The sequence below is a fragment of the Vitis vinifera genome, chromosome 18 (assembly GCF_030704535.1).
Source record: "Vitis vinifera cultivar Pinot Noir 40024 chromosome 18, ASM3070453v1".
Classification (NCBI taxonomy): domain Eukaryota; kingdom Viridiplantae; phylum Streptophyta; class Magnoliopsida; order Vitales; family Vitaceae; genus Vitis; species Vitis vinifera.
This window is the reverse complement of record NC_081822.1, coordinates 33,239,400-33,267,307: the sequence shown is the minus strand read 5'-3', so window position 1 is coordinate 33,267,307 and position 27,908 is coordinate 33,239,400. Positions and strand designations below refer to the sequence as shown.

The window sequence follows — 27,908 nt, the reverse complement described above, 5'->3', positions numbered from 1 at the left end:
CTAACCCATCTGCATGCTTGGCTAAGCAAGACGTCCACCGAAAGGATCTACCAGCTCTTAAAGCAATATCAACCATCTAGGGCATCAGTTGTCTTAAAAAGTCTACCCAACATCACTAAAAACCCATCACATAATCTACTAGAGGAAATAAAACAAAGATTCAAAAGAACGGTCCATATAGATTCAAAAGCCACAAAGGCGTTCCCAGCCATTGCGAAGAATAAAAATTCAAAAGACTAACTTCAAGAGGAGTAACTGAGGGATATCCACGGAAAATTTTATGAAATTTGAAGATTTTCCATCACTCACCTGAGATGATTAACCCATGACACAGTTACTTCTCATATCCTCCATTGGAACAGTTTCTTAACTTGAAAGAAAAGGCACCCATAACTTTGCCTCCTGGTACTTTTGCTCTGTAGAAACTCCTACATCAAGTCAATTTGGTGAGGACATCAATACAAAGCAATTGTATAACAACCATAACTGACTTCTCTTATTTTGTTTCCCTTCAGAATAATCATGCTACATATGAAAATACTGCCACCTTGGTGGGCATTGGAATGCCTCTCTGCCCATGTTGGGGAAGTTCCTTCATCGTCTTTAACATTCATAAAGACTACCAGTCAACTATCACTGCCAAACTGCTTTTGTATGTCTTGGAAAGATACTGTGGCAGATCCCCTTCTTTTGGCCTTCTGCTGAGAAGAGTGTTCCCTCCACCCGGTCATGTAAATAACCTACAAAAACCAGAGCAGTGTAAAAGTTAACCAAAATATGAGAAAATTTTCATCATTTTCCAGTGTCATAACAAGGATGTGCAAGCATAAATAGGAGTACAAAAAGAGAACTGAGATGAAGAAAGGAAATTGAATTATCTAATCCTCCACTTTGGTTTGCCAAGAAGATGTAGGATCCTGAATAATTTCTTCTCCTTTCCATCCATCTTGGCAATCAAAGCACAAACATGAGAAACTCCAACCCACTTTAAAGTAGCTTGTTATCAGTTTTTTCTCAATTGATTGACTTTTGAAACCATTTCCCTCTAATTAAGGAGGGCCAAGACCAAAGGTTAGAAGGAAACCCGAAGGTAAAAGATGGCAAATCCCTTGAGGTAGAACCTGAAAATACTAAGGCTAAAGGATAGGTGAGAACAAACTCGCCAACCGGTGTATGCCCTTGTATGTACACATATCTAACAATGAAAATCTTTATTTTGTGGGTGTGATTGCTTAGGAATTTACTGAGAGTTTTCATCAGCTATCAAGCTTCTTTGAGGGTGTGAATCATGTGATTACTAGGGAATCTATCCTACATTTCCTAGAAGTCTTAGTGTGATTAAGAAATTTTCTTCTCTACAACTAACAATAATTCCAAAATGCTGGAAATTTTAAAAATCCTGCATCACTTTCTCTTGCCCATGCAAGGGTCAATAATCTTATATAGAACAGTTTTGCAAAGGATAGAAGTAGTAAACAATAGAATGAGTGAATATTTTTCACTTATCATGATTTGGGAGTCAAGTCAGCCCTCTTTATAATTATTCTATTATATGATCCCCATGGTGATATAGAGATCAAGATTCCAGTTCATGAAATCAGACAGAAATACCAATGGCTCTTGGTAGCTCCACCTATTCAATTGGTAGATCGCTTGAACATTACAGAATACATACTTAGATTATCCAACCCCTAAGGCTAAGTTGTTTTAGCTTCATTTGTTTGTACTGTTTCCCTGGTTTCAAGAGCTTCATTATTTATCATGAAGAAAGTTGACAATACAAACCATACAAAAATGTTATTCTACAGGAAGCACTGTACTATTATCACCTGGAAGGTTGCGGGAATGGTGCCATCTTCTCCTGCAAACATTGAATCATAAACAGCTGCAGTTGCTAGGGCTGTTTCTCTCTTTAAGATCTGATTTCATTGAGACACAAATCAAAATTGCCAATGATATAAGTAGAACCAAGCTGACTCTCAGTAAGAAAGCAGAATATATATCCAAAAGAATGAAGCATTCATTATATGCGAAAAAAGTAAAAAAAATTAAACCTAAATTTTAAAAATAACAATTTTAAAAAAAGAGAAAAAAATCTTACATTGCTTTTCTGTAGAAGAGCATTAGTTTCACCCATTGAACGCAGATGTTCTATTAGGTCAAGAGCTACATACAGTTAAAAGCACATGTGAGACATAAAGGTAATTAAGATGCATTGATTTTATTTTTAACTTATATTCTAAGTTAATATATAATAATAATTACAATTCTTTTATAGGAACATATGATTATTATTTTTTGCTTCAATAAGAAAATCACCTTCCTGCTCAGGAGAAGAAGTGGAAAAGGCAGCAGGAAATGCAAGCAATAGCACATATTTCAACAATGAGGGAATAAACAACTTTTTACACCCACTGATTTCTGAAAGATGGTTAATCAGACATAGAAGGACCTGCAACTTCAAGAGAAGGTGTGCCTCCTCAGAAAGGGGGGTATGGTGACCAGGCCCAGATAAAAGGCAAACTCAAATATTGTGACGTGGAAATTAAATTTTTAAAGAGGTGAGATGATAACACATAACTTCTGATAAAAAAAAAAAATGATAACACATAACTCACTTGAGTGGGCAAACAAAGAAAAATGCTGTCAAACATCTTAGGGTCAAGTTTATAGTGATCCGTACAAGGAACATGGACATAGAAACAGACCCAAAAACTACATGGGGAATGAGAAATAACGATTGGTATTGCAAAGAAGATCAAGGTCATACAAGTAAGAATTATTCCGGAGATTCAACAAATAAGATAGATGGCAATTAAAATGCTTCAAACTACAAGGGTCTGTGGACATGTCAGCAGTTCACATGCATATGACAAACTTAACCATGAGACCTAAGCTTACAGTAATCCCACTAATGAAAGCGTTACTTTACAATCAAATGTAGACTCAAAAGGCATAGAATTATGTGTTTCCAATACAGCTACTGAACTACAAGCCAGAATTGACAAATGGGGATTCTCACCACTTCTATATTTAACAGTGTATTCATCAACATCAACACTAGGAAGCGTAAAGCCTGCACGAGTCAAAAGATTGCCCGCATCCCGAACCTAAATAACAAAACCATAAAAAATTGTCAGCACCACCAACAAAATATGGTATTAAACATAACCCAATCCAAGTCTTCACTACATTTGTCAACAAAGATAAGACCAAGAAGAGTGCTTTGGCACAAAAGCAGAAACAACTCCAACAACCACCAAGAGTACATTTAAAGTGTAAAGGAAACAACGAAAAATGGGGAAAAAAGCAAAGCCAAATATTTTGCAAACTGAACTCTAAATCTGGGCATTTCAATGGGCCCATAGTGATTACTTAACTCCTAGACAATCTAATTACTGTGATTCAAGCCATGCTAAACAGACACAGAAACAAATTATAACCACATGGTGACAAATGGATGAAATTTTGAGTGATTAAACAGACTGAGGCTTTAGAGTTTGAATCAGGAAATTTCTTGGATATGGCAGTTGTATTTCTAATGAATTTTTGAGATATTTTTGAGGTTGTATTCAGCTAAAAAGATGGTGAAACAGGGAAGGGAGTGGTTGAATGGAGTCTGTAGCAGGGAAGAGTACCTCTTAGTTAGGAAGATCTTTTGAGGAAGAGGAGATTCAAGAGGTGGATTTCAGTTTAAGATGAGATAAAGCCACATGTCTCTACTGTTTTATCATTACTTCTTTATTAAGACAAAACCAGATTTTACAAATTTTATTTTAGGGGCCAAAACTCCAATTCTAGCTTCATAACTCTCATCCTCAAGAAAATGGATTCCATCTCTATTAAAAACTTGAGACACATTAGTTTTTTATATTTGGGATAAGAATTCAGACCTATTGTTGTTGTTATTTGTGTTTATAGGATACCATACTCAAGGGGCCTTCACTAGGGATGCAGAATTCTATATTGGTGACCAACACCATACTAAAATGTATCAAAAAGAAGGCAAAGACTTATGATTATGGTGGAGTTTGAGAAAGTCAATGACCAGGTGGCCCAGGATTTCCTACACCATGTAATGCACAGGGAAGCTTTTGGTGAAAGATGGGAAAAATGGAACAAATTTTTTTCTGATAAGCAAAAGATGTAATAGATTTTTGCAATCAAGATCAGTGTAAAATCAGAAAGCAAGATGGAACTTAGAGGGACCTAAGGCAAGGGGTCCTTTACTGCATTTCTTATTTTCCTTGGTAGTCCATGTTTTGAGTAAGATTTTCACTAGGGTTGAGAAGGTTGATATTATTAAAAGCTTCAGGGTTGGGAAGGCGAGTCCTAGAGTTTCCCATTTCTACTTTGCTAACAATACCATTTTTATTCTCCTCTAGCAAGGGCAATAGGTTCATTAGCATGACCACCATCTTTAAGAATTTTAAGAATTTGTGGGCCCAAAATCAATTTGAAGAGTGCCACTGTGATAAATGGAATTTCGCATGAGATGACAGCACCTTCCCTTGAGAAGTGCTTGCTCTTCTGGATCTGGCTATAAATTGATGATTGATTCTAGGTTTTCATTCATTTCATGAACTACACAGGATTCAGGCTCTTGGAGCTATGGTTACCTCATAGTCATAAGAGAAGTTTGAAATCATGTTCTGCAGTTAGGGGTGTAAACTAGATGGATGATCCATGGTCCAAGATCCAAGATGAATGGTCATTAAACAAATATGTTGAACTACCAATTTTCCTAAAAACTTAAGCTTGTAAGATTTGGGTTCATAATGTACATCATTCTCTCCAACACCTTTCCTCACATGTAGCCTCGCTTTTTGGGTTTAAAAGTGAGCTTTATAAATTGGGAGATTTGCAACACCCTCCCTCACGTGTAACATCTCTTTTTGGGGTTGCACATGGGCTTAATAAATTGAGTAACAAGATAATCTCTTTTACTATGAGCAAAACCCCCGAAATTTTTTTATTTGAATATTTCATCTTCTTCATTGATGATTAATCTCACATTATCATGTTTTACACCTCTTCTATTGGATGTCTAAGTCAGTAACTAAGTAGTGGATCAGTTGACTATGCCAAAAGGATCACTGGCAGCAAAGTCTTTTAATGGGGTTTCCATTCCACCCTCAGCTTTTTTTTTCCTTAATTTTTTTGGTTCCAGTTCCTTTTCTTTTGTCTAATACTTTTACCTTCTAGTAGACACTCAATCAAGTACTCTGGTAAACATGTTTTAGTGCCAAGACATTGTATTTGGATATCAGAGTTGGCATCTAATTAGCATTCAACTTTTTGACATGTTATGTATCTTCTCCAGCACACATGATTAGCAGCCTATATATCACATGTTTGTTATGTATGCAATTTATTAGTAACAACTCAGGTATTAATTGCTTTTTACCGCCTCTTTTGACATTTCCTAAAGTTAAGTTGCCAATTACCATGTTTTACCACTAATTACCATGCTCAGAAAATTTTCCAACACAAACAACAAAAGCATCTGGATGTTTGAATTCCAAGCTTACCACATGGCTCACATGAAAAAAAACTCATAAATTGACATCCTGCATGTAAATTTGACTCATGCCTGTATATGATTGTACTTTTAAGTACCTAGATGTTTACTTTTATATATTTATTATGTGGATCAATATAGAGCTTCAATTAAAATTTGAACTCTCACAACAAAAATTTATATGCGAGCATAGAAGTGATGAGAAATTTGTAACCAGTACATTTCAAGTTTTAGACTTGACTTAAAACATTGAATAATCTGGAAAGAAATTCAACTACAGAGTATGGAGATCAGAACAATTCGTATAAAAGTACTAAATACACAAAATTACATGCATGCATAAGAAACTACTGCTTGAAAACTATATAATGACTGACCTTTCAAGTCACAATTTAATGATAATAGAGAGGAATTTTGCAGCAAAGTACCCACCTGTGCCAATGGTGATACTCGTGGACTTATGCCCCCTTCACGCTCCATTTGTGCTACAGTACATGCTATTCTCAGCTCCCTAATCACAAGAAAAATGGAAAAAACACTTAGGCCTTTAGTGCATTGAAATACTATACTAGATTTGAAGAAAAACAAGTGAATAAACTACTTTAAGGTTTCTCCACCAAGAATAGCTGCTAAAAATAGGCAATCGGGCTTCAATGCCAATCTGCACTGTCAAAAATACAACATGAACTTGTGTCTTAGACATCGCCACAAATGAGTTACCACTCAACAATAATAATTGACTGCCATAAAATCTCAGTTTGAATCTTTATCTCTCCTAAATGGGCTGCAACTACTGAAAAGGAAAAAGATGTGTCTCTGTGATTATGAAGGAGATTCTAAACTAGGCATCAAATTATTAAAATGTCAATATTAGGGAAGAAAACACAGTTACAAAGCTAATCCCATTTTCAGGAAAGAGATCAAGTGCAAACTTAGACCATTCAATCAAGGATTAACGTTGCAGGAGACTGACTCCTCAAATATTTAATTGGAGTAGTTTTCCAGCATAAATGGGGTGAATCCCCCTTTTTGCTAGGAGCTGTGTAATATATCTCCATCCTCCAATATATATATATAATTAGGTTGTTAAATAAAAGATGAAACTACATAGCTTGTCTAACACTAAAAAACCAATTGAAGGAAACACCTTTTTCAAAAAGGAAAATAGTCTGTTTAAATTCCACTTGGACCAAGTTGCTTGTTTTTGTTTTTGGCAGATGGGTATATATCAGTGTAAGTTTGCTCATCTTCATTTTTGACTCTAACATGTACTTCTTTGTAAGTGTTTCTACTTTTTGGCCAGCAATTGTACGTGTTGAAAGGATAAGCCATCCTTCTTTGTAATTACCATTCAATAAAATGAATATATTTTGTTTCTGATATAAAAAAAAAGGTCTAACATGTACTCTACTTTTGTTGTTGTAAATGTTGTATCAAATGACATGTTGGTAAAGTTGAGTACCTATTTCAAGATTGAAAAAATAGAGTTTCAAAATATGAAGAAACCAAGGAGTGCAATTATCCTAATACTATAGGTTTACAATATCTCTGGAGTTACATACTTTAAGATGATGAACTAGCATAGTAGCTTAGGCCAAGTCAGAAAATTTATTGCTTTTTCTACACAATGGAATATGCACCCTTATCTCTAAGATTGGTACCTTATAAGTTCTCTCCATTTATTTAGATGTTCTTATCTTTGTGAATTTTCAATGCCTATCAGAAAAAAAAAAAAAAAAAAAAACCTCTCTTCATGGACTTCAATGCACTTTTTGTGTAACGCTGCACTTCAGAAGACATAGCGTAGCACCAGGCCCATCACTTTTGAGTTTTGAGACATCGATAACAATACTTAAAACCATAACAACTCTAAAGAAGCTTACCTGTATCATGGCTCCAGGAAGATCATTCGTCCAATGGAGTCCCAAGCAGCTGATTACCAGATCTAGAGAACTTTGCAATTTACAAATACAAGCCATTAGAGTGCCAATAAAAACATCAACATATTTTTTACATGAATCTACATACATACTGATGAAGGCATTGAAGAGCAGGTTTTGTTTGTTGTGAATATCATAAGGCTCCAAAGGTAATTTCCATTATGATAGGAATCAAATAAGGCAGCCAGTTGTACACCAGAATCTGGTTAAAAAGTTTCTAAATTTTTTGTTTAGAAAATGTTTAGTGAGCTTTTTTTATGTTTTACGCTGAGCTTTTCCACTGGACTTTATCTACTAGATTACAGAGGACCATTTGAATTCTGAAATTGGTATTACAGTAAAGGAGAATTTTAATATTGCCCATTGAATTATAAATTAAACAATGATTCAAATTACTAAGCAACATTTATAAGCACCCAAGCATAATGCAAAAAAGAGACACTCATATTTTATTCGACTCCTTTAGTACTGAAAGCTATGCTCACACAACTTCCTATTATGGTTTCTTATTGAGTAGGTTTTCCATTTATTAAACAGCTGCTTAGCTTTCTGCAATTACCATTTTAGCAGTCCTTTCCCGTGTGCAATCATGGTTTGCATTAAAATACCTTTCTTTTATGGGCAAAAACTCTTCATCACCAACCACAAAGGAAGTTTCTATGCTTTCATTAGGCACATCTTGCTCAGCATCTCTACACAATTTCACCATGTCATAAGACGTATCCATCATAATGAGCTTTTCGATGGCACCTGAGATTGGATAAAGTGTCCTTAACATTATAATCTATAATGATTACCAAGGTAAGGAACAAGCCTTTCCATCAGATGATTTATATCATACTTTCCTCAAGTACTCAAATAGTAAAGACAAAAGTTTCAAAAAACATAGGAACGACTTAGATGCACAAAATGCCCAGATGAAATTCCATCATGCATCATATGGAATAATTAGGAGAAAAACCATCATGCATCATATAGAATAATTAGGAGAAAAAGAAAATTGAATTTTGATCAAACAACCATTTAAGTATGGGACTAAATAGAAGACAAATTCTCCTAGTAGAACTTTTAAAATTATGGGGAAATTACACTTGCACCCAGGACTTTTCACCTTAACCTTTCTCCTTCCGTTTATAAGTAAACATAGTGCCCCTATCTTTTTTAGGTTGCTAACATTACCACTATCACCAAGACAACTATTGCTAAATTGCCACCAATGTTACCACACCACCATCTCCTTAACCCATTATCACCAATGTTTTTAGAACTGGACCAATCATTGAATTGGAAAATTTACTAGGATCACCAATTGAATTGATAGTGTTGAAATTCGGCATTCAAAGTTAAGGTTTTAATTTAGGAAAATATTTTAAGAATAAAAAAGGAGAGATCATTTAGGATATTTCCTTAGGATTCAGTTTCCTATTTTTTAGGAGAGAATCAAGCTAGATAGATATTTTCTTATTCAGTCATTTGTGTATATATATGTGTATGGTGTATACCAAAAAACGAATAAAGGAGTTCAGAAATTCTTCATGGTATCAGAGCTAGTTTTCTGAAACCCTAATCCCTTCTGGCCGCCTCTTATTCAGGCCATCATTCATTCCAGCCAAACCTCTCTAGCCATCTCTCAATTCGGCCATCTCTCTCTCTGGCCATCACTCATTCCGACCAAGTCTCTATGGCCATCTCTCAATCCGACCATCTCTCTCTCTGGCCATCTCTCATTCCGGCCATCAGTCCCTGTTCTCAGGCCGGTATCTCTGGTTTTCATCTCTTCCTTATTTCTAGCAACCATATTCGGCTGTCTCTCAGGCCGATATCTCTGGTTTTCTCCTCTTCCCTATTTCCAGCAACCATATTCGGTTGTCTTCCTCATCTCCATGACAAAATACGGAATGACATCATCACAAGTATCCAGTGTCACGACACCAGAATCAGGGGGAAGTTCTGAAATTCCAAACCTTGGTGGCAGTGATTCCTCTCCTATTCTCATCACAGGACACAAATTAAATGACCATAACTATTTACAGTGGTCACAATCTGTGTTGCTGTTCATTTGCGGTAAAGGAAAGGATGAGTACCTCACTGGAGAAGCAGTCATGCCAGAAACTACAGAACCGGGTTTCAGGAAGTGGAAGATTGAAAACAGCATGATCATGTCATGGCTTATCAATTCCATGAACAATGACATAGGTGAAAATTTCTTGCTGTTTGGGACTGCAAAGGACATATGGGATGCAACCAAAGAAACTTACTCAAGTTCTGAAAATACTTCAGAACTTTTTCAGGTTGAATCAGCCCTACATGACTTCCGCCAAGGAGAACAGTCAGTTACTCAGTATTACAACACATTCACAAGGTATTGGCAACAACTTGACTTATTCGAGACTCACTCATAGAAATGTTCGGATGATGCAGCAACATACAGGCAGATTGTGGAACAAAAGAGACTGTTCAAGTTTTTCCTAGGACTAAACAGGGAATTGGATGATGTTAGAGGCCGAATTATGGGCATTAAACCCCTGCCAAGTCTCAGGGAGGCTTTTTCAGAGGTTAGGCGTGAAGAAAGTAGAAAGAAAGTGATGATGGGATCCAAAGAGCAACCTGCCCTAACATTGGATGCCTCTGCCCTTGCTGCTCGGTCATTTAATAGTAGTGGTGGAGATCGTCAGAAACGAGATAAGCCTTGGTGTGATTATTGTAAGAAACTAGGCCATTATAAGGAGGCTTGCTGGAAGCTTCATGGCAAACCGGCTGATTGGAAACCAAAGCCACGGTTTGACAGAGATGGCAGAGCACACGTGGCTACCAACTCTGAGAGCACATCTGTTCCTGAGCCGAGTCCATTTAACAAAGAGCAGATGGAGATGCTACAGAAACTATTAAGCCAAGTTGGCAGTGGCAGTACTACCGGGACAGCCTTCACTGCTAATCGAGGAGGAATGAAGCTGTGGATAGTGGACACAGGTGCTTTTGATCACATGACAGGAGATGCTGCCATTCTTCAAAATTACAAGCCAAGTAATGGTCATTCATCCGTCCATATTGCTGATGGTTCAAAGTCAAAAATTGTCGGGACAGGTTCCATAAAACTTACTAAAGAATTGTATCTTGACTCTGTCCTCCATGTTCCAAACTTGGATTATAATCTTTTGTCCATTAGCAAATTGGCCCGTGATCTCCAATGTGTTACTAAATTTTATCCAAACTCATGTGTTTTTCAGGACTTGAAATCGGGGAAGATGATTGGCAGTGCTGAACTGTGTTCCGGGCTCTACCTCCTCCCATGTGGCCGATTCTCAAACCAAGTCTCTCAAGCAAGTTGCGTACAGTCTCAGAGTCTGTTAGAGTCTTTCAATTCTGTGTCAAATTCTAAGGTCAATAAAGATAGTGAGATTATAATGTTACACTATCGCCTTGGTCATCCTAGCTTTGTTTACCTTGCAAAATTGTTTCCCAAATTAGTTATCAATAAAAATCCAGCATCTTATCACTGTGAAATTTGTCAGTTTGCAAAGCATACTCGAACAGTATATCCTCAAATCCCATACAAACCTTCGACTGTTTTCTCTTTAGTACATAGTGATGTGTGGGGTCCCTCACGGATAAAAAATATTTCTGGCACTCAATGGTTTGTGACATTCGTTGATGATCATACACGGGTAACATGGGTTTTCCTTATGAAAGAAAAGTCAGAGGTCGGGCACATTTTTCAAACCTTCAATCTTATGGTTCAAAATCAATTCAATTCCAAAATTCAAGTCCTCAAGTCAGATAATGCAAAGGAATACTTTACTAGTAGTCTCAGTACCTATCTTCAAAATCACGGCATTATCCACATAAGTTCTTGCGTTGACACGCCACAACAAAATGGGGTGGCTGAACGCAAGAATAGACATCTCTTGGAGGTTGCCCGGTGCCTTATGTTTTCCTCTAATGTTCCAAACTATTTCTGGGGGGAAACCATTCTCACAGCTACCTATTTGATTAACCGTATGCCATCCAGAGTGCTTACCTTTCAATCCCCACATCAACTTCTCTTAAAAAAATTCTCTCACACCTGTGCTGCCTCTTCTGATTTACCACTCAAAGTATTTGGTTGCACGGCCTTCGTTCATGTGTATCCTCAAAATCGTAGCAAATTTGCTCCTCGAGCCAATAAGTGCATTTTCCTAGGGTATTCTCCAACCCAAAAAGGGTACAAATGCTATTCTCTAACCAACAAAAGATTTTACACCACCATGGACGTCTCTTTCTTTGAACATGTCTTCTTCTATCCCAAATCTCATGTTCAGGGGGAGAGCATGAATGAACATCAAGTTTGGGAGTCTCTTCTTGAGGCTGTACCTTTTTCTCACTTAGAGTCACCAAATCCTTCCCAATCCGCGCCCACTGAGTTGTCCACACCCATGCCGTCATCAGTCCAACCAACCCAGCCCACAAATGTTCCTTCTCCCGTGACCATCCAGTCTCCCACGCCTATTCAACCTATAGCCCTATAACTTGCTAATGAGAACTTACAAGTATACATCAGGAGGAGGAAAAGACAGGACTTAGAGCACGGATCACAGCCAACATGTGGCCAATATATTGACTCCATTTCAAGTTTACCTGAAGAGAACATAGGTGAGGATAAGGCTGGAGAGGTGTCAATTCCCAGCATTGATGATTCTACTCTGCCGATTGCATTGAGGAAGGGTGTTAGGAGATGTACAGATCATCCAATTGGGAATTATGTTACTTATGAAGGGTTATCACCATCTTACAGAGCATTTGCTACTTCTCTTGATGATACTCAGGTTCCCAACACAATACAAGAGGCATTCAAAATTTTAGAATGGAAGAAGGCAGTACAAGATGAGATTGATGCACTTGAGAAGAATGGGACATGGACTATCACAAATTTGCCGGTTGGGAAGAGGCCCGTGGGGTGCAAGTGGATTTTCACCATAAAATACAAAGCAGATGGATCAATCGAGAGATTCAAGGCTCGTTTGGTAGCTAGAGGGTTTACACAATCCTATGGGATAGACTATCAGGAGACCTTTGCTCCTATTGCAAAACTGAACACTATCAGGATTCTTCTCTCATTGGCTGTCAATCAAGATTGATGCTTGCAACAACTGGACATAAAAAATGCGTTTCTAAATGGTGACCTAGAAGAGGAATTCTACATGGAAATATCACCTGGTTTCGAAGGAAGTATGGCAAAGAATCAGGTTTGCAAACTCCAAAAATCCTTGTACGGCCTTAAACAATCTCCCCGAGCCTAGTTTGATAGATTCACAAAGGCAGTCTTGAAGTTGGGCTACAAACAAGGTCAGGCCGATCATACTCTATTTGTCAAGAAGTCTCATGCCGGGAAAATGGCCATGTTGATAGTCTATGTCGATGATATTATTCTATCTGGGAATGATATGGAGGAATTACAGAATTTGAAGAAGTATTTTTCAGAAGAGTTTGAAGTTAAAGACCTTGGAAATTTGAAATATTTCATTGGTATGGAAGTGGTTAGATCAAGGAAGGGAATTGTAGTATCTCAAAGAAAATACATACTCGACCTTCTTAAGGAGACCGGTATGCTTCGATGCAAACCAATTGATACTCCTATGGATAGTCAGAAGAAACTTGGTATCGAGAAAGAGAGTACAGCGGTAGACAGGGGGAGATATCAGCGACTCGTCGGGCACTTGATTTATCTTTCACACACTCGGCCAGATATTGGCTTTGCAGTGAGTGCTGTAAGTCAATTCATGCACAACCCCACTGAGGAACACATGGAAGCAGTCTACAGGATTCTTAGATATTTAAAAATGACACCAGGGAAAGGTCTATTCTTCAGAAAGACAGAGAATCGTGACACTGAAGTATACTCAGATGCGGATTGGGCAGGAAACATCATTGACAGGCGGTCCACTTCTGGATACTGTTCTTTTGTCTGGGGAAATCTTATTACCTGGAGGAGTAAGAAGCAATCATTTGTAGCCAGAAGTAGTGCAGAAGCTGAGTACAGAGCTCTAGCACAGGGAATCTATGAAGGGATTTGGATAAAAAGGGTTCTTAGTGAACTGGGACAAACGAGTTCATCTCCGATTCTGATGATGTGTGATAATCAGGCAGCTATAAGCATAGCAAAGAATCCCGTGCATCATGACAGGACCAAGGACGTTGAGATTGACAGACACTTCATCACAGAGAAGGTGACTAGTGAGACGGTTAAATTGAACTACGTTCCTACCAAGCACCAAACCGCAGACATCCTCACCAAAGCTTTACCTAGGCCTAACTTCGAAGACTTAACTTGCAAGCTGGGATTATATGATATATATTCTCCAGCTTGAGGGGGAGTGTTGAAATTCGGCATTTAAAGTTAGGGTTTTAATTTAGGAAAGTATTTTAGGAATAAAAAAGGAGAGATCATTTAGGATATTTCCTTAGGATTCAGTTTCCTATTTTTTAGGAGAGAATCAAGCTAAATAAATATTTTCTTATTTAGTCATTTGTGTATATATATGTGTATGGTGTGTACCGAAAAAACGAATAAAGGAGTTTAGAAATTCTTCAGATAGTTTAACTATAGTCGAATTATAATGCCAGTAGGACATCGTAAGTATATAATTTGCGTATTATTAAAGTAATGACGAAGAAGAATGATTCATTTTATTTCTAAATTAATCAATACACAATATATATATATAGCACTCCCTACACTAAAAGGGAAATAATTACCTAGTTGTACGAATCTTAAAATTCAAGGATCAACTTCTAAGAATTAGGGGTCAAATTGTTCAAATTTACAATAAAGGGAAACAATCACAACATAAAAAATTAGCCTGAATTAAATAATAGATATACGGCTCATTCCCAACTTTGGTTTATGTTGACTTTCCAATGCTCCCCCTAAAGCTAGAGAACAGAAATTATCCATTCCCAGCTTGCCAGTGATTGCTTGAAATGAGTGACTAGCTAGTCCCTTGGTTACGATATACAAGTTGCCCTCTTGTTAAAACACATGGAATGCAAATCAATGCACCATCCAGTTTCTCTTTTATGAAATGCTTGTCAATCTCCACTAGTACGATCAGGATACAAACTAGGAAACCAATAGCTATATAATAAGACAGCTATACAAAATATTTTCTACAGAAACTTACCATATATATGAAGAGTCATTCAAGCAAAATTGAAATCAATAGAGCTGGTGCTCATCCCTTTGCTCTATTGAGGCAGCAACTAAAGTTAATAAGGTTGGATTTTCCACTTAAAAATTAATATCTTCCTAAAACATGTTTACTACGGACATATGTGCAATATATTGCAACTGATCAAGCTGAAGGCACAATCTGTTTGAACAAGTTATGGTGTATGAAATATGGAAGAAAGAATTTTTTTTATACAAGATAAGTGAAACTTGATAAAGAGATTTATAATAAAATCAAAAACAAAAAAGAAGCAACGAACATATGGATAAAAGATTTCTATTTGTGAAACTTGAATTTCTATTTATTCTTCGACATGAATTCCTTCTCAGGGGTTTCCGTTATCATCTGTAGTGATGCCTTTCTAACCAGCAATACAGTTTGCATGCATTTGAGCTAACAAAGAGCCATACTGTCACTGATGTTATTGTTCTTCCTAAAGCTGCATGCCATATATTTTCAAATTTCATACTCAAATCATGAAGTAAAGCCAACAAACCCAAAAAAATACCCAACAGCAACACATATTTTTGGGAGAAAACATATATATATTAAAATGAACTCTCACCACGCCCACGCAACAAACGCCTAATAGCTTCCAATGAACCCCCCAAACATAACGCTGTAGGAAATGCCTTTTTGCAATCCTACAAAAGGGAAAACACATGGGAGAGATACCCAAAATATGCAAAACAAATTCAAAATATTATCATACTAAACTTTTAGAAGGAACATTAGCTTTTCATTATTGTATGAAGAACTGCAACTCTTGACACAATTTTGTGATTGTTCTTTACCAATTTTACACATGCTGGACTCCTTTCATCAGGCCAACAAGTGATTAAGAAGATAGTATATAATATTTAAACTTTACATTAGTACATATTATTTAATGTACATAAGCATTTAGAAAAACCTAAACATGACCTGTGACCAATGTTTTTATATTAGATCAAATAAGTAGATTAACAAGACTCTAGATTACCTGCAGCCTTAATATATGATTTGTCGATGAATAAGTGGAGCCTTTAGCTGAAATGATGTTTCCATATATTGAGAATTTCTTAATTCATGTTTGCCTTAATATATGGCTTGGAGGTAACTTTTGTTGTTGTTTGCCTTAATATATGGCTTGGAGGTAACTGTTGTTGTTGTTGTTGTTGTATTATTTTGGAGCCTTTAGCTGAAATGATGTTTCCATATATTGAGAATTTCTTAATTCATGTTTGCCTTAATATATGGCTTGGAGGTAACTTTCTTCTTCTTCTTATTATTATTCTTATTCTTATTGTTATTCTTATTCTTATTGTTATTCTTATTATTATTATTGTTATTGTTATTGTTATTGTTATTGTTATTATTATTATTATTATTATTATTATTATTATTATTATTAGTCCTTAGGACTCTCCATGGGGACCCAAACCTCGGGGTGTTATCTATCCCGCAACAACTAGTACCCAATAAATTCAGGGTATAATCAGTGTCAGGATTCGAACCCAAGACCATGTGCCACTTATTAGGACCACACTTCTCAGTGTTCGCCCTGACTGACTAGCCTACCCTAGCGGGTTAACTTTTGTTATTATATTGCCTAAAAAGATTCTAGACTAAATTAATTGTTTTTGTAGAATCTTACATTAAGACAATATTGCCTCAAAATATGGTTCATAGAATCTTGAAGTAACATGTTGCCTTCACATATGTTTCCTGAATGTTTTTTTCAACAGAAACTTACACTACCATATTGCTAATGGACATATTAAATTAACATTAATGGAAAGCTCAGACAAAATAATTAAAGAAAGGGAATATCCTGATGTTCATATATATAGATAAAAACTGACAACTATGAATATTAAATTAGGAACATCATTTCATCATAACTGGCTGGTATCAATAAAACAACAACTGAAAAAGTTTGACAGGAGTGGTCCTTTTTCTTAGTCCATAACAGAACAATTTATTGATATATGCAAACAAGAATGAAACGCAAAGCAGGTTGTGACATCCTTTGTGAGATTGAGAAGAGCTTAAAAAACTAAGCCCCAAACTTTCTTTCCTAAAGTAACCTTCAGCCATAGTGTATGTTACAATACAATAAATAGCTAAATCACCAACAGATTACAAGGAAGACACAAAAAAACAAAGAGCTCCCCTCCTAGCTAACGCATCTATCTCCTGATTAGGTCATCTAGTCTTCCAAATCAGGTAGGAGAATCCATTCCTCAACAATCTCAGATTCACCTCATCTGGTGCTTATACCTCCACAGTTCCACAGGCCTCTCTTTCTGTGGAAGGCCATGAACTATAAAGCAAAAACGCCTCTTCCACCTTTATGTTCCTAACCATTAACAATCCTTTTTCAGTTCCCTGTTAGTTCAGATTCAAAATCCTATCCATTAGTTACGTAGTGAGAAACCGTTTAAAGATAAGATTAATGCAATCTATGGGAGGAGGAATCCACAAAACAACTGGTGGTCTTCTCCTCAGAAAGGATTAACAAGCCAACCTGATCCATAGAGACCAAGCTAATGAAGATGACCACAAACTCTTTGATGACAGAAACAAAAATAGACATAAAAATCAATTGGTTTTGTTGATAATTCATCTTTGTAGTCCTTTCCAGATTACCTACAAGGTAGGTAAAATAGCACAATGCCACAAGACTAATCCTAGATATCCTACCAAAACCATAGTCAACATACGTGGAATCAGCTTCAAGTCTGCCAATTAGATCCCAGCCAAAAGGAATAGAAAATGTCAAACATCATATGCAAGAGGGCAATGCAGGAGGAGTTTTTTTGTTCACTCTCCATAAGGCATATCTATTGAGGCTAATAGCTCTGTAAGGTTTAAATTTATCTAACAGTATCCTGCTTGAAGGCAATATGGCCCCTGAATAACATAGAACTGGCAATTCAATCCATAGCATAGCTCTATTGGTAATGCAGGTCAGTTTTCCATGCTCTTACATTCATGCCATTAAAGTCTGCAAGAATCCAAAATCTTTGACATATGCACTATTATGTGTATTTTCTACAGCTCTTGCTTTTCTATTCCAGTTATTTTGCTCCCTGTATAATGAATTGAAGGTACCTTCATGCACTTAACCAAAATATATGTCTCCTACATTTCACAAAGTTTGTATCCCACAAATGATCTCATAATACTTCCACCGTTTCCTTTTCAAAAAGGACCACAAACATGCATTAACATGTAGGCATATGAGGAACTGGAGAGCATATTAGTTTGTGCAGACACTTATTCGTAGTCTTATGTAGAAATTTTCTTTGGAATCCCTTCCTCAAATTTTGCTGAGCTTATGTACAACAATTTTAATGAACGTAAACATATCAATGAAAAAAAATATTAAAAAATAAAATAAAATAAAAATCTTCATGAATGTAAAGTTTGAGTATGGCTTGCTCTATACTTAGTGTAACCTTCTTATGTGAATTTGAGCCTAAACTCTATTTACATTTCATTGATTATATCTCATTGACTCTTATTTCTTATTTTAGCATATTCATTTACACCCAGCCTATTCACTTCTTTTTATGCCAACACATGTCTACATGAATGCTCACATACATGTGTACGTGCGTTTCTGTACATCAGAAAGAGCAAGAGATGGATGAAGTGTTTCCTAGGAAGTGACATCTCAAAGTATAACAGTGGAAGACAACTGTCCATCAAATTGGACAATAATATAATTTGTGTTCTGAAAAGCATTGCCTATCAAAAAAAAAAAAAAGTTCTAGAAAGGATTGATCTCCATGTGCTGAAAATATATCATCAAAGTAGTGCTCAAAGCCACTGGTTCCATTCTCAAGATATACTTTTCCTTAAAAAAAAACTGCAAATGTTAGCAATATGCAGTTTCCATAATACCTATGCAGCTTCTTTTATGTCTTTTGCCTTCTGATACAGGAAAAAAAAATGATAATAAACAATTCAATGCATCTTGTGAGAAGTTTAGTAGCAATTTAGTGTAGAAGGGCACTAAAATACTTGAATTCCAAAGTAAACTAGTACCTCCAGTCGATCCAAAAGATTCTCAGCAACTGTGTCAACTAAAGGATCCTTTGGACATGCCAACCACGCAGCTCGATCACGCTGCCAAGGAACAAAACCACATTTGATAATAAAGAATGAGTGAAAGACCCAAAGATAAATAGAGAATAAAAAAGGTGAAATGTAAAAAGATGATGAAATTACTTATCAAAAGAAGGCAATGATGAAATTAAGCTGTATTTAGGGTGTGCATTTTCTAGGAAAATTCTTCCTGGAATTATTCTCCAGTAAAGCAAATGAAGCCTCACCTTCCTCATGGAAGTGCTACAAAAACAAAATCTATTTGTACTTGTTTAAGGTCTGAAAATAAAAAAAATAAAAAATAAAAAACCCACTCCAGCAAGCCCAGCATGAAAGACGCAAGATCTAAAAACCCATTTGCTTTTCTTTTCCCACATTTTCTCCCAATCAAGCTGTGATTCAATGACAAATTCTTAAATTCAAGATTTCTCTATTTATTTTTATTTTTTTTGATAAGTAAAGGAAATTCATTCAAAAGGCAAGACGCCACAAAGTATACAGGGGGTATACAAGGCAACTAAGCCTCAAAAACAACAAAACAAAAACATCTCCTATTAAGTGGAAGCCATCCACTCAAGAAACCCTATAAGGGAGAACGCCTCCTCACCTACATACAGTTTGGCCCAACTCCACAAATTACAAACAAAAATACTCTTTAACTTCTGAACGTTCAACACCCCCTCCCTAAAAGTTATCCTATTCCTTTCCTTCCACACCGTCCAAAAAATACACAACGGAATGGCTTCCCAAATCTTTTTCCTTTTCTTTCCCACAAACGAACCCCTCCAACTAACTAAAACATCCTTTACAGTTTTTGGGAAAACCCATTTCACATCTACTAAACCAAACACTATATCCCATAAAACTCTAACCACTGTACAGTGTATGAGTATATGATTTACACTTTCTTCCTCACAACCACATAGAAAGCAGCGATTTGGAAGTTGTAACCCTCTTCTTTGAAGTCTATCCAAAGTCAGCACCCTCCCCCACGTCGCCTCCCATGCAAAAAAACAAACTTTAGTTGGCACCCTTGTCACCCAAATGCTTCTAGAAGGAAAGCCTGTATCCTCAGATCTCACCAGCAAATTATACGCTTCCTTTACCCTGAAATGCGCCTTTCCTCCTTTACTCCACAGGACTGAGTCTTCTACCCCAGAGGGTTTGTGGCCCCTCAAAATCTGAAGAAAATCCCCAACCAACCCCAACTCCCAATCATTGAAGTCCCTCAAAAAATTTAGATTCCAGTTTCCGTTACTCGAATTTTGATCCCACATTTCCTCAACCGTTGCGTTCCTTTGAACCGCCATAGCGAAGAGATGAGGAAAACAATGGGACAACGCTGTCTCTGAACACCACACATCTGTCCAAAACCTGATTGTGTTGCCCTTCCCTACTTTGAAGAACATGTTATTCCAGCACCATTCTGATTCTTTCCAAATCTCCTTCCAAACCCCTACTCCCACCGCCCCCATAGTCTTCTTTGGCCTCCACCCGAAATCCTCCTGCCCGTACTTCACCTTGATCACTTGTTTCCAAAGATTATCTTTGTCACTAGCATACCTCCATATCCACTTGCCAAGTAATGCTTTGTTCAACAAGGCTAGCTTTCTAATGCCTAGCCCACCTTTGGCCTTATCTGTACATACCACCTCCCAATTAACCAAGTGAGATTTCCCCTCCATCTGTCCTCCTCCCCACAAAAAGTCCCTTTGCACTTTCTCAAGTCTTCTAGCCACCATCTTGGGCATCCTGAAGATTGACATTTGGTAGATTGGCATGCTAGCCAAAGTGTTTTTTATTAAAGTAACTCTTCCCCCTTTAGATATATATTGTCTTTTCCAAAGAGCTAGTCTTCTCCTGACTCTCTCTTCCACCCCGTCCCACATATAAGGCGCTCTATTGAGTACCCCTAAGGGTAGACCCAAGTACTGAGAAGGTAAAGAGCCCACCTTGCACCCTAGCTCAACAGCCAACTCCTCCATCCCCACCACCTCTCCCACTGGAATGATCTCACTTTTTGCAAGGTTAATCTTTAGTCCTGAAGCCGCTTCAAACCAAAACAAAATCCAACTTAAATGAGTTAAGTGGTCCTTCCTAGCCTCACAGAATATGATGGTATCGTCCGCAAAGAACAAATGAGAGATATGCAATGGAGATTCACTACCGCCCCTTATGTTGCACCCTGATAAGAAGCCCTCCTCCATAGCTCTCCTAATAAGAACATCCAACACTTCCATTCCCATGACAAAGAGATAAGGAGACAAGGGATCTCCTTGTCTAAGGCCTTTGGAGCTAGGAAAGAAACCTGCAGGCACTCCATTAATCATCACTGAAAATTTAGCTGAAGATAAACAACTCCACATCCACCCCACCCACTTAGACCCAAAGCCCATTTTCTGCAACACCTTCAATAGGAACTTCCAATTGATACTGTCATAAGCTTTCTCAATATCCAGTTTGCATATAAAACCCTTTTCTCTTCGTTTTTGCCATGAATCTATCACTTCATTTGCTATTAGAGAAGCGTCAAGAATCTGTCTTCCCCTCACAAAGGCATTCTGAGAATTTGAGACCACCTTACCAACCACTCTCTTCAATCTATTGGCCAGCACTTTAGCCAATAACTTGTAGAGACCCCCTAATAGACTGATAGGTCTAAAATCCCCAAGATCCTCAGCACCACATTTCTTGGGGATCAAAACCAAAAAAGTATTGTTAAGGCTTTTAAGGAAAGAGCTATGCTCAAAGAATTCCTTGAACATTTCTATAATCTCCTCTTTAACAAACTCCCAGCAGCTTTGCCAAAAAGCCAGAGTAAAGCCATCCGGACCAGGGGCTTTATCCCCATTCATCTCCATTAAAGCCCCCTGAATCTCCTCCTCTGTAAAGGGCCTCTCCAACATCTCAGCCTCTTCTTGACTGATCTGATCTAGCTGAAGCCTCCCAATATCCGCCTTCCACCCCATATCTTCTGAAAGAAGCTCTTTAAACGCATTAGCAATTCCTTCTCTAATTTCCTGCTCCTCTAGAAACCACTCCCCATTAATCTTAACTCTCTCCATACAATTATTTCTACGGTGGGCACTTGCCATACGATGAAAGAAACCCGTGTTTCTATCCCCCTCTTTCAGCCATATCTCCCTAGAAAGTTGTCTCCAATGAGTTTCCTCCATAATCACCCATTTTTTGTAATTTTCCTTTGCCTCTTTCTTCAGTTCTACTTCCTCCATAGTCAGAATTCTGTCATTTTCCTCCCTATCCCAAAATTCCACCTGTTGCAAAGCTGCATATTTGTTGCTCTCCAGCTTACCAAATACTTCTCTATTCCACACTTTCAGCTTCTGTTTGATTTCCTTCATTTTAGTGGCCAACTTGTAGCTAGCACTACCCCTAACATCGATTCCTTGCCACCAGCTGCGTAGAAGCTCTTTAAATCCCTCAGCCTTAAGCCACATATTTTCAAATCTGAATGGGGTCGGGCCTCGTCTTATCCCACCCCCCACTAGCATAATTGGGAAATGATTGGACACCGGTCGGGGCAGCCTGCACTGGTTAATCCCACTGAATTGATCTATCCAACTAGGAGACACCAAAAACCTGTCCAAACGAGCCCAAGTCTGATTATGTAGACCCCCATTCCAAGTAAAATCTCCCCCCTGCAGCGGAAGATCCACCAGCCCAAGATCATCCACAATTTCAGCAAAGTTTCTCATTGCTGAGCTAATCCTCCTCTGCCCACTCCTTTCCCTTGAGAACAAAGTAATGTTAAAATCCCCCCCTATGCACCAAGGATCCTCCCACAGCCCTCTGATCGCCCCAAACTCTTCCCATAAAGCATTCCTCTCTACCTTAGTAAAAGGGCCATACACTCCCGTAAAAACCCATACATTTCCATCTTCTATATTACGAAATCTGCAAGACAAGGTAAACTGACCCTCCTCCCAATCTAGCATGTCCAGGGCCCTTCTATCCCAGCATATAAAAATACCTCCTGATGCTCCCTCCGCATTCACTGCTCTCCAGCCTAGGAATCTCCCTGATCCTATACTTCTCGCAATGCTATCCATCATACACTGCACTTTTGTCTCCTGAATGCACATTAAGTCCACCCTCTGATTTCTAATAAATGTCTTAATTACTTTTCTTTTGGAGCTGTCATTTGCCCCCCTCACATTCCAGCTCAAAATTTTCACCTTCATTGGACAACTACAATTTGGCGCCCTTTGCCCTGTACCGAGCCTTTCTGTTTCATCCCTCCCTCATAGTTTATGGAGCATTCTAAACGTTTTAACTCCCTTTCAAATTTAGACTTTTCCAGTAACTCTTTGCTATGTATTTTCTCCCTTCTTTTCCTGATCTTTGTCAAAAAATTCAAGATTTCCTTCTCCAATCCCTCCGTAGGGAAGCCCAGAAACTTGCTGAATCTTGCCAAACCACTCTCTTCCCAGTTACCCTCCAGCTCACTTCTCACAATTTGAGCATCCTCTATAACCCCTGCCCCTTCCATCTCCCTACCTTTGTCACTGTTGCAGTGTATGCCTCCCAATTCCTTACACTCCTTAATCCTCTCATTGCATGCCTTATACACTGTTAGCCACAGTGATTTATCGGCCCGACCCTCCTCATCCAAATCCCCAGAGTGATCGAAAGACTTCCCCCCTAGAGTCCGATCAAGAGAAAAAGAATTAAGATGAGAATTCCCCTTATCCCTTTTCCCCCAAGAATCAACCCCCTTTTCATACCTCATTGATTCCTCCTCAAGCACCCTATCCATCTCTGTCAGCCTCACCCCTTCTTGTAGCTTCCTTGTGTTCTCCTCCTCCCTCGCAGCAAAGAACTCTGCTTCTGGGAACTGACTGTGCGCAGGACCCTTCAGACTAAGGCCCGTTACCTCTTGGACTGCTAATGCCTTAGAGCCCTTTCTTGTTGTGCAGGCCTTTAAACCAAGCAGGCCTTTAGCTGTCATCTGGGCTAGAGGCAGATCTGGACCTTTAGAATAGCAGCCCACAGCTTCCGATGGGCCTTCGTCTGGGCCAACATCACTTACAGTCACCCCTTTGTTCTTAGAGTCCATGGACCCAAACAAAAAGCTAGGCCCGCCCTCCCTTCTTGTTTCCCTTGGGCCCGCGATTGGGCTTGAAGGCTTCATCTCATCAGTTGGGACCCAATTACGGTTTGACGGGCTTGGCACTGAGCTGGTCTCAATCCGACCCGGCCCGCCCCCCTGCAGCATCGTCCCATCATCTGACAGGTGCAGCATCTCGAGCCTCCCGCTCCCCCAACCCTTCCTTACTCGCTGCCCCGCGCGTGGATCCTCCTCATCCCTAACCTCCCTGCCTTGACGATCCGCTTCGTCCCTGCATTTCCTCCTCAACACCGGCCAACATTCCCACCATAGGGACACAACATAGCTTTCATCCTCCCCTTCAATTTCCAACACGTTGGGTCTGGATTCCCCTCCCCATTTCACTAGGATTCTTGCCTATTGGAGATCTCTCATCGATCTCGTATTTTCATCGGCGGTGATAAAACCACCACATGCATCCCCCACTTTCCTCAAAATTACCGGGCTCCATAACGAAATTGGGAGCCCAACAATCCTTACCCAAACGTCCCTTCTCTCTTCCCCCTCTGCCCAACATCCGCTCCTAGAGCTCCAATGTTCCAACCTTACCGGGGTTCCTTCCCACGCGCAGCTCCCGGAGGAAACGACTCGTCTGGCCTCCTCCAAATCTTCAAATTCCAGCAACACTTTCCTCTTGTTCAACTTAGCCAGCCCTAGGTTACCTTTGAGGTCCCAAGACTTTGCCCAGAATTTCCCCCATTTCTCAATATCATCTTCCCCCCCTAATCCTTCTCTCCAGCTCGCCACAACACAATTTTGCAATTTCCTTTTTAACACTTCTGACTCCTCTTTTGTCACCTTTATTGCAGCAGCATTTAGGTTACCCGTCGTCGACTTTCTCACCATTGTTGCATACGACCCTCCCATAGCAACTTTCTCCACAACCTTTCCCTTGTATTTTTCCGGATTTTTACCAAAAAACCCTAACACCTGTTTGAGTTTCTCCGCCATTATCGTCCACCCCTTCTTATCCCTACGACCTCTTGGGACAAAGACGCAGAACCTTTTCCCCTCCACATCAGAGACCCCTAGGCGAATGAACCCCCCCCCCCCCCCCGCTCTGTTTGTCCCCCGAATCATAGAATACACTCGCCCCTGCTCCTTCCATTCCCTTCCCCATCTGGTTTCTTTCTCACCATTGATACAGAGGTTCAACCCTTCCAAGAAGAACGTTAAGCTCTCCGCTCCCAGCCGGACCCATGACGAGGCCCCTCCCTTCTTCTCCACAATGCATCCTTGGATCTTTCCTCTTCTATCTTCCACTGCGATCTCAAACTCCTTAGACTCCACTGAAAACCTACTCTCCTTCCTTCTGATTTGCGACGCCGATCTCTCCTCCTCCTCCTCTCCTTCGCAATCGCCGTCGCCCTCTCTCTCACCCTCTCGCACTCTCTCTCTCTCATTCTCTCTAGCCAGTCAAGATTTCTCTATTTATGTCAGCTTTTCTTTTCTTAATTGTTATTTTCCTGTAAACAAGACTAGATTAGAAAATAAAAAATAAAAATTGAAATTCAAATTCTATTTGCTTCTCTTCCCTTTTTGCCCACATTTTCTAATGCAGCCAAACAGGGGCTAACAGAAAAATCTTAAACCCTGTACTTCTCGGGTGAAGTTGACCCTTTTTCTTTTTCAATATTTTTTTCCCTCTAAATGAAAACATGGGAATAGAATTTCAAGGTTTATTGTATATGCATATATGTATATATGTGTGTATATATACGCAATAAACCACCAAATTCTATGTTCTTTCCTATACTTGTCCACATTTTCTCAGCAACCAAACTGAGGCCAACAGCAAAATTTTAAAGCTTCCATTTCTTAGCTGAAGCCAGCTTTTCTTTTTCCAATTATATTTTTCCTCTGAACTGGGAGAAAAAAAAAAAAGCAAAACACAATTAACATCCAAATTCTATTTACTTCTTTTCCCCTTACTCATATTTTCTCGGCAATCAAACAGAGGCTAGCAGCAAAATTTTAAACCCTCCATTCTCAGCTGATGCCAGCTTTTCTTTCATATTTTTCCTTTGAACCATAACAACAAAAAACACACACACACACACAATAAACCAATTCACAATGAACTTCCAAATTCCATTTTCTTCTATTTAGTCTACTCATATTTTTATTGCACCAAACGATGGCTAACAACAAAATTTTAAATCCTATATTTCTTATAAAGTCAATTTTTTGGTCTTTTCAATTAATTTTTTTCCTCTATGCCAAAACAACAAAGAAACCAAAATATCAAATGCAAACACAATAAACTCCAAATTCCATTTACTTCAATTTCCTTTGCCTGCATTTTCTCAGGAACTGAAGAGACGCTAAGCACAATATTTTTAACTCCTCTAGTTCTCAGTTGAGATCAGCTTTTGCTTTCTTAATTTTTTCCAATAAACCAAAAAAGAAAAAAATAAAGAGCATTAAAAATCCTACAGACCTCTCTTTTCCTTGCCCACATTTTCTCAGTAACCAAACAGAATCTAATAGAAAAAAAAAAAAAAAAATCCTAGATCATTTCTCAGCTGAGGACAGCTTTAATAATTCTGAATCATTTCTTTCTCCAATAAACAAAAACAACAAAAGAAAACACAATATGCATCCTAATTCCATCTTCGTTTCCCCTCCTTCAGTTATTCAGAAACCAAAGACAGCCTAACAGCAAGCTTTTAAGCCCTACATGTCTCAGATTATGTTAGCTTTCATCTTTTTTATAAAAAAAAAACACCATATTTTTTCCTAAGTTATGAGAACACCAAAAGAAAAAACAGTAAATCTCCATGTTTTAATTCACTTCTCTTTCCCACATTTTCCCAACAACCAAAGGGACGACAATAGCAAAATCTTAACCCCATGGTTCTCTGATGAGGTGCAGCTTTTTCTCCAATTATATTTTTCCTATAGCCCAAAACAATATAAAACAGAATCCAAATAAACAAAGGAAACTCTAAATTCAATTTTCTTTTATTTTTCCCAAATTGTCTCGGCAGCCAAACTGAGGACTCCGGAAAAAAAAAAAAAAAAAAAAAGACTTAACTTGTTTGCGTTTGAGATGGCGATCGAAGATCTTGACGCGTGAACTCTGAAACCCATCTCCATTGTCCGTAGAGAGTGAGCCGTAGAAGAAGCGCGAGAACGGCTCTTGAACTCTTCTCCGGCACAGCGTCGCGACCAAAGCTCTCATCTTCAGCTCTTTGATCTTTTCGGGTCTGTTTTGCAGTGAAAAATGCTGTTGATCGGGTCCGGTTTCGAATCCTCCACGATCCAAAGCCCGTTTTTAGGTGGTCTGGAAATCAACATATTTGGTAATTTTCATTTTTTTTTATTAGAAGTTTTTAAAATTTATTTTTTGAGAATTATTTTAGAAAATGTCATCAAATAAATATTTTTTTATTTTAAAAGACTTTGGAATAAAAAAAGATACTCTTAATTAAGATTTTTTTATTATCATATTTTATAAATAAAAAAACATGATTTTCAATTTTTTTTAAAAATTTTAATTTAAAAGAAATTTGCAAAATTTAAAAAATTGCAATCAAATATAGTTTTAGTAAATAGTTGAAAAATACAGGCCATTTCATAATTAAAATGATCTCATATATATATTGAGTTTATTATGTCGCAAATTAAAAGATCCATTTACAATGTTTTAAAAATCGGATTGAATCGATTGGTCTGGTCCAACCTTTTGAATTAGTAGCCTTTTGAACCAGTTGAATCAACCTCGAATAATCGGAATTGGCTATTGAACCCGCAAATTGGGTGAACTAGATGGTTATCAAAGAACTAGCAAATTTATTTTTTCTTTCCAAAACGATGTCACTTTGATGCATTTTGTAGCGAAATGACGTTGTTTAGTCTTGGTATAAAAGGCCCCTTTCCTTTCCCCTCTCAAAAGCCCTAACAACAATGGAGATGGAGGGTGGTGCTGCATGGTTGAGGTGGTGCTGCATGGTTGAGAACAGGAGGAAGAATAAAAAATAAGAGAGAAAAAGAGAGAGGGAGGGTGCGACGAGTAG

General features: G+C 38.2%; 1 protein-coding gene across 2 annotated transcripts; it reads right to left on the bottom strand.

The window, feature by feature from the left end:
- Positions 1-112: 112 nt before the first annotated feature.
- Positions 113-27,179, bottom strand: LOC100255004 (putative methyltransferase At1g22800, mitochondrial). 2 transcript variants are annotated; one of them, XR_002029305.2, is made up of 12 exons: positions 26,927-27,179; positions 18,702-18,782; positions 15,232-15,310; positions 8,070-8,211; positions 7,405-7,474; positions 6,123-6,187; positions 5,954-6,032; positions 3,023-3,110; positions 2,102-2,166; positions 1,830-1,919; positions 548-740; positions 113-428 (listed from the first exon to the last, which is right to left on the bottom strand). XR_002029305.2 is itself a non-coding variant. In XM_002279475.5 (11 exons), exons 1-11 carry the CDS (start codon positions 27,071-27,073, stop codon positions 627-629), a joined length of 1,020 nt encoding a protein of 339 aa, XP_002279511.1. In that variant the 5' UTR covers positions 27,074-27,179; the 3' UTR covers positions 113-626. The 2 variants fall into 2 exon arrangements, 1 of the variants encoding a protein (XP_002279511.1); XM_002279475.5 differs by having other exon boundaries at positions 113-740.
- Positions 27,180-27,908: the final 729 nt, after the last annotated feature.

Excerpts from the sequence above, each read along its gene's own strand:
- LOC100255004 (XM_002279475.5), bottom strand. The coding sequence starts at position 27,073 with ATGAGAGCTTTGGTCGCGACGCTGTGCCGGAGAAGAGTTCAAGAGCCG. Across the intron at positions 2,167-3,022 it reads CACTGTTAAATATAGAAGTG|CTCTTGACCTAATAGAACAT; the intron begins GTGAGAATCCCC and ends AACTGTATGTAG. Across the intron at positions 1,920-2,101 it reads CTCTTCTACAGAAAAGCAAT|ATCTTAAAGAGAGAAACAGC; the intron begins GTAAGATTTTTT and ends CAATGAAATCAG.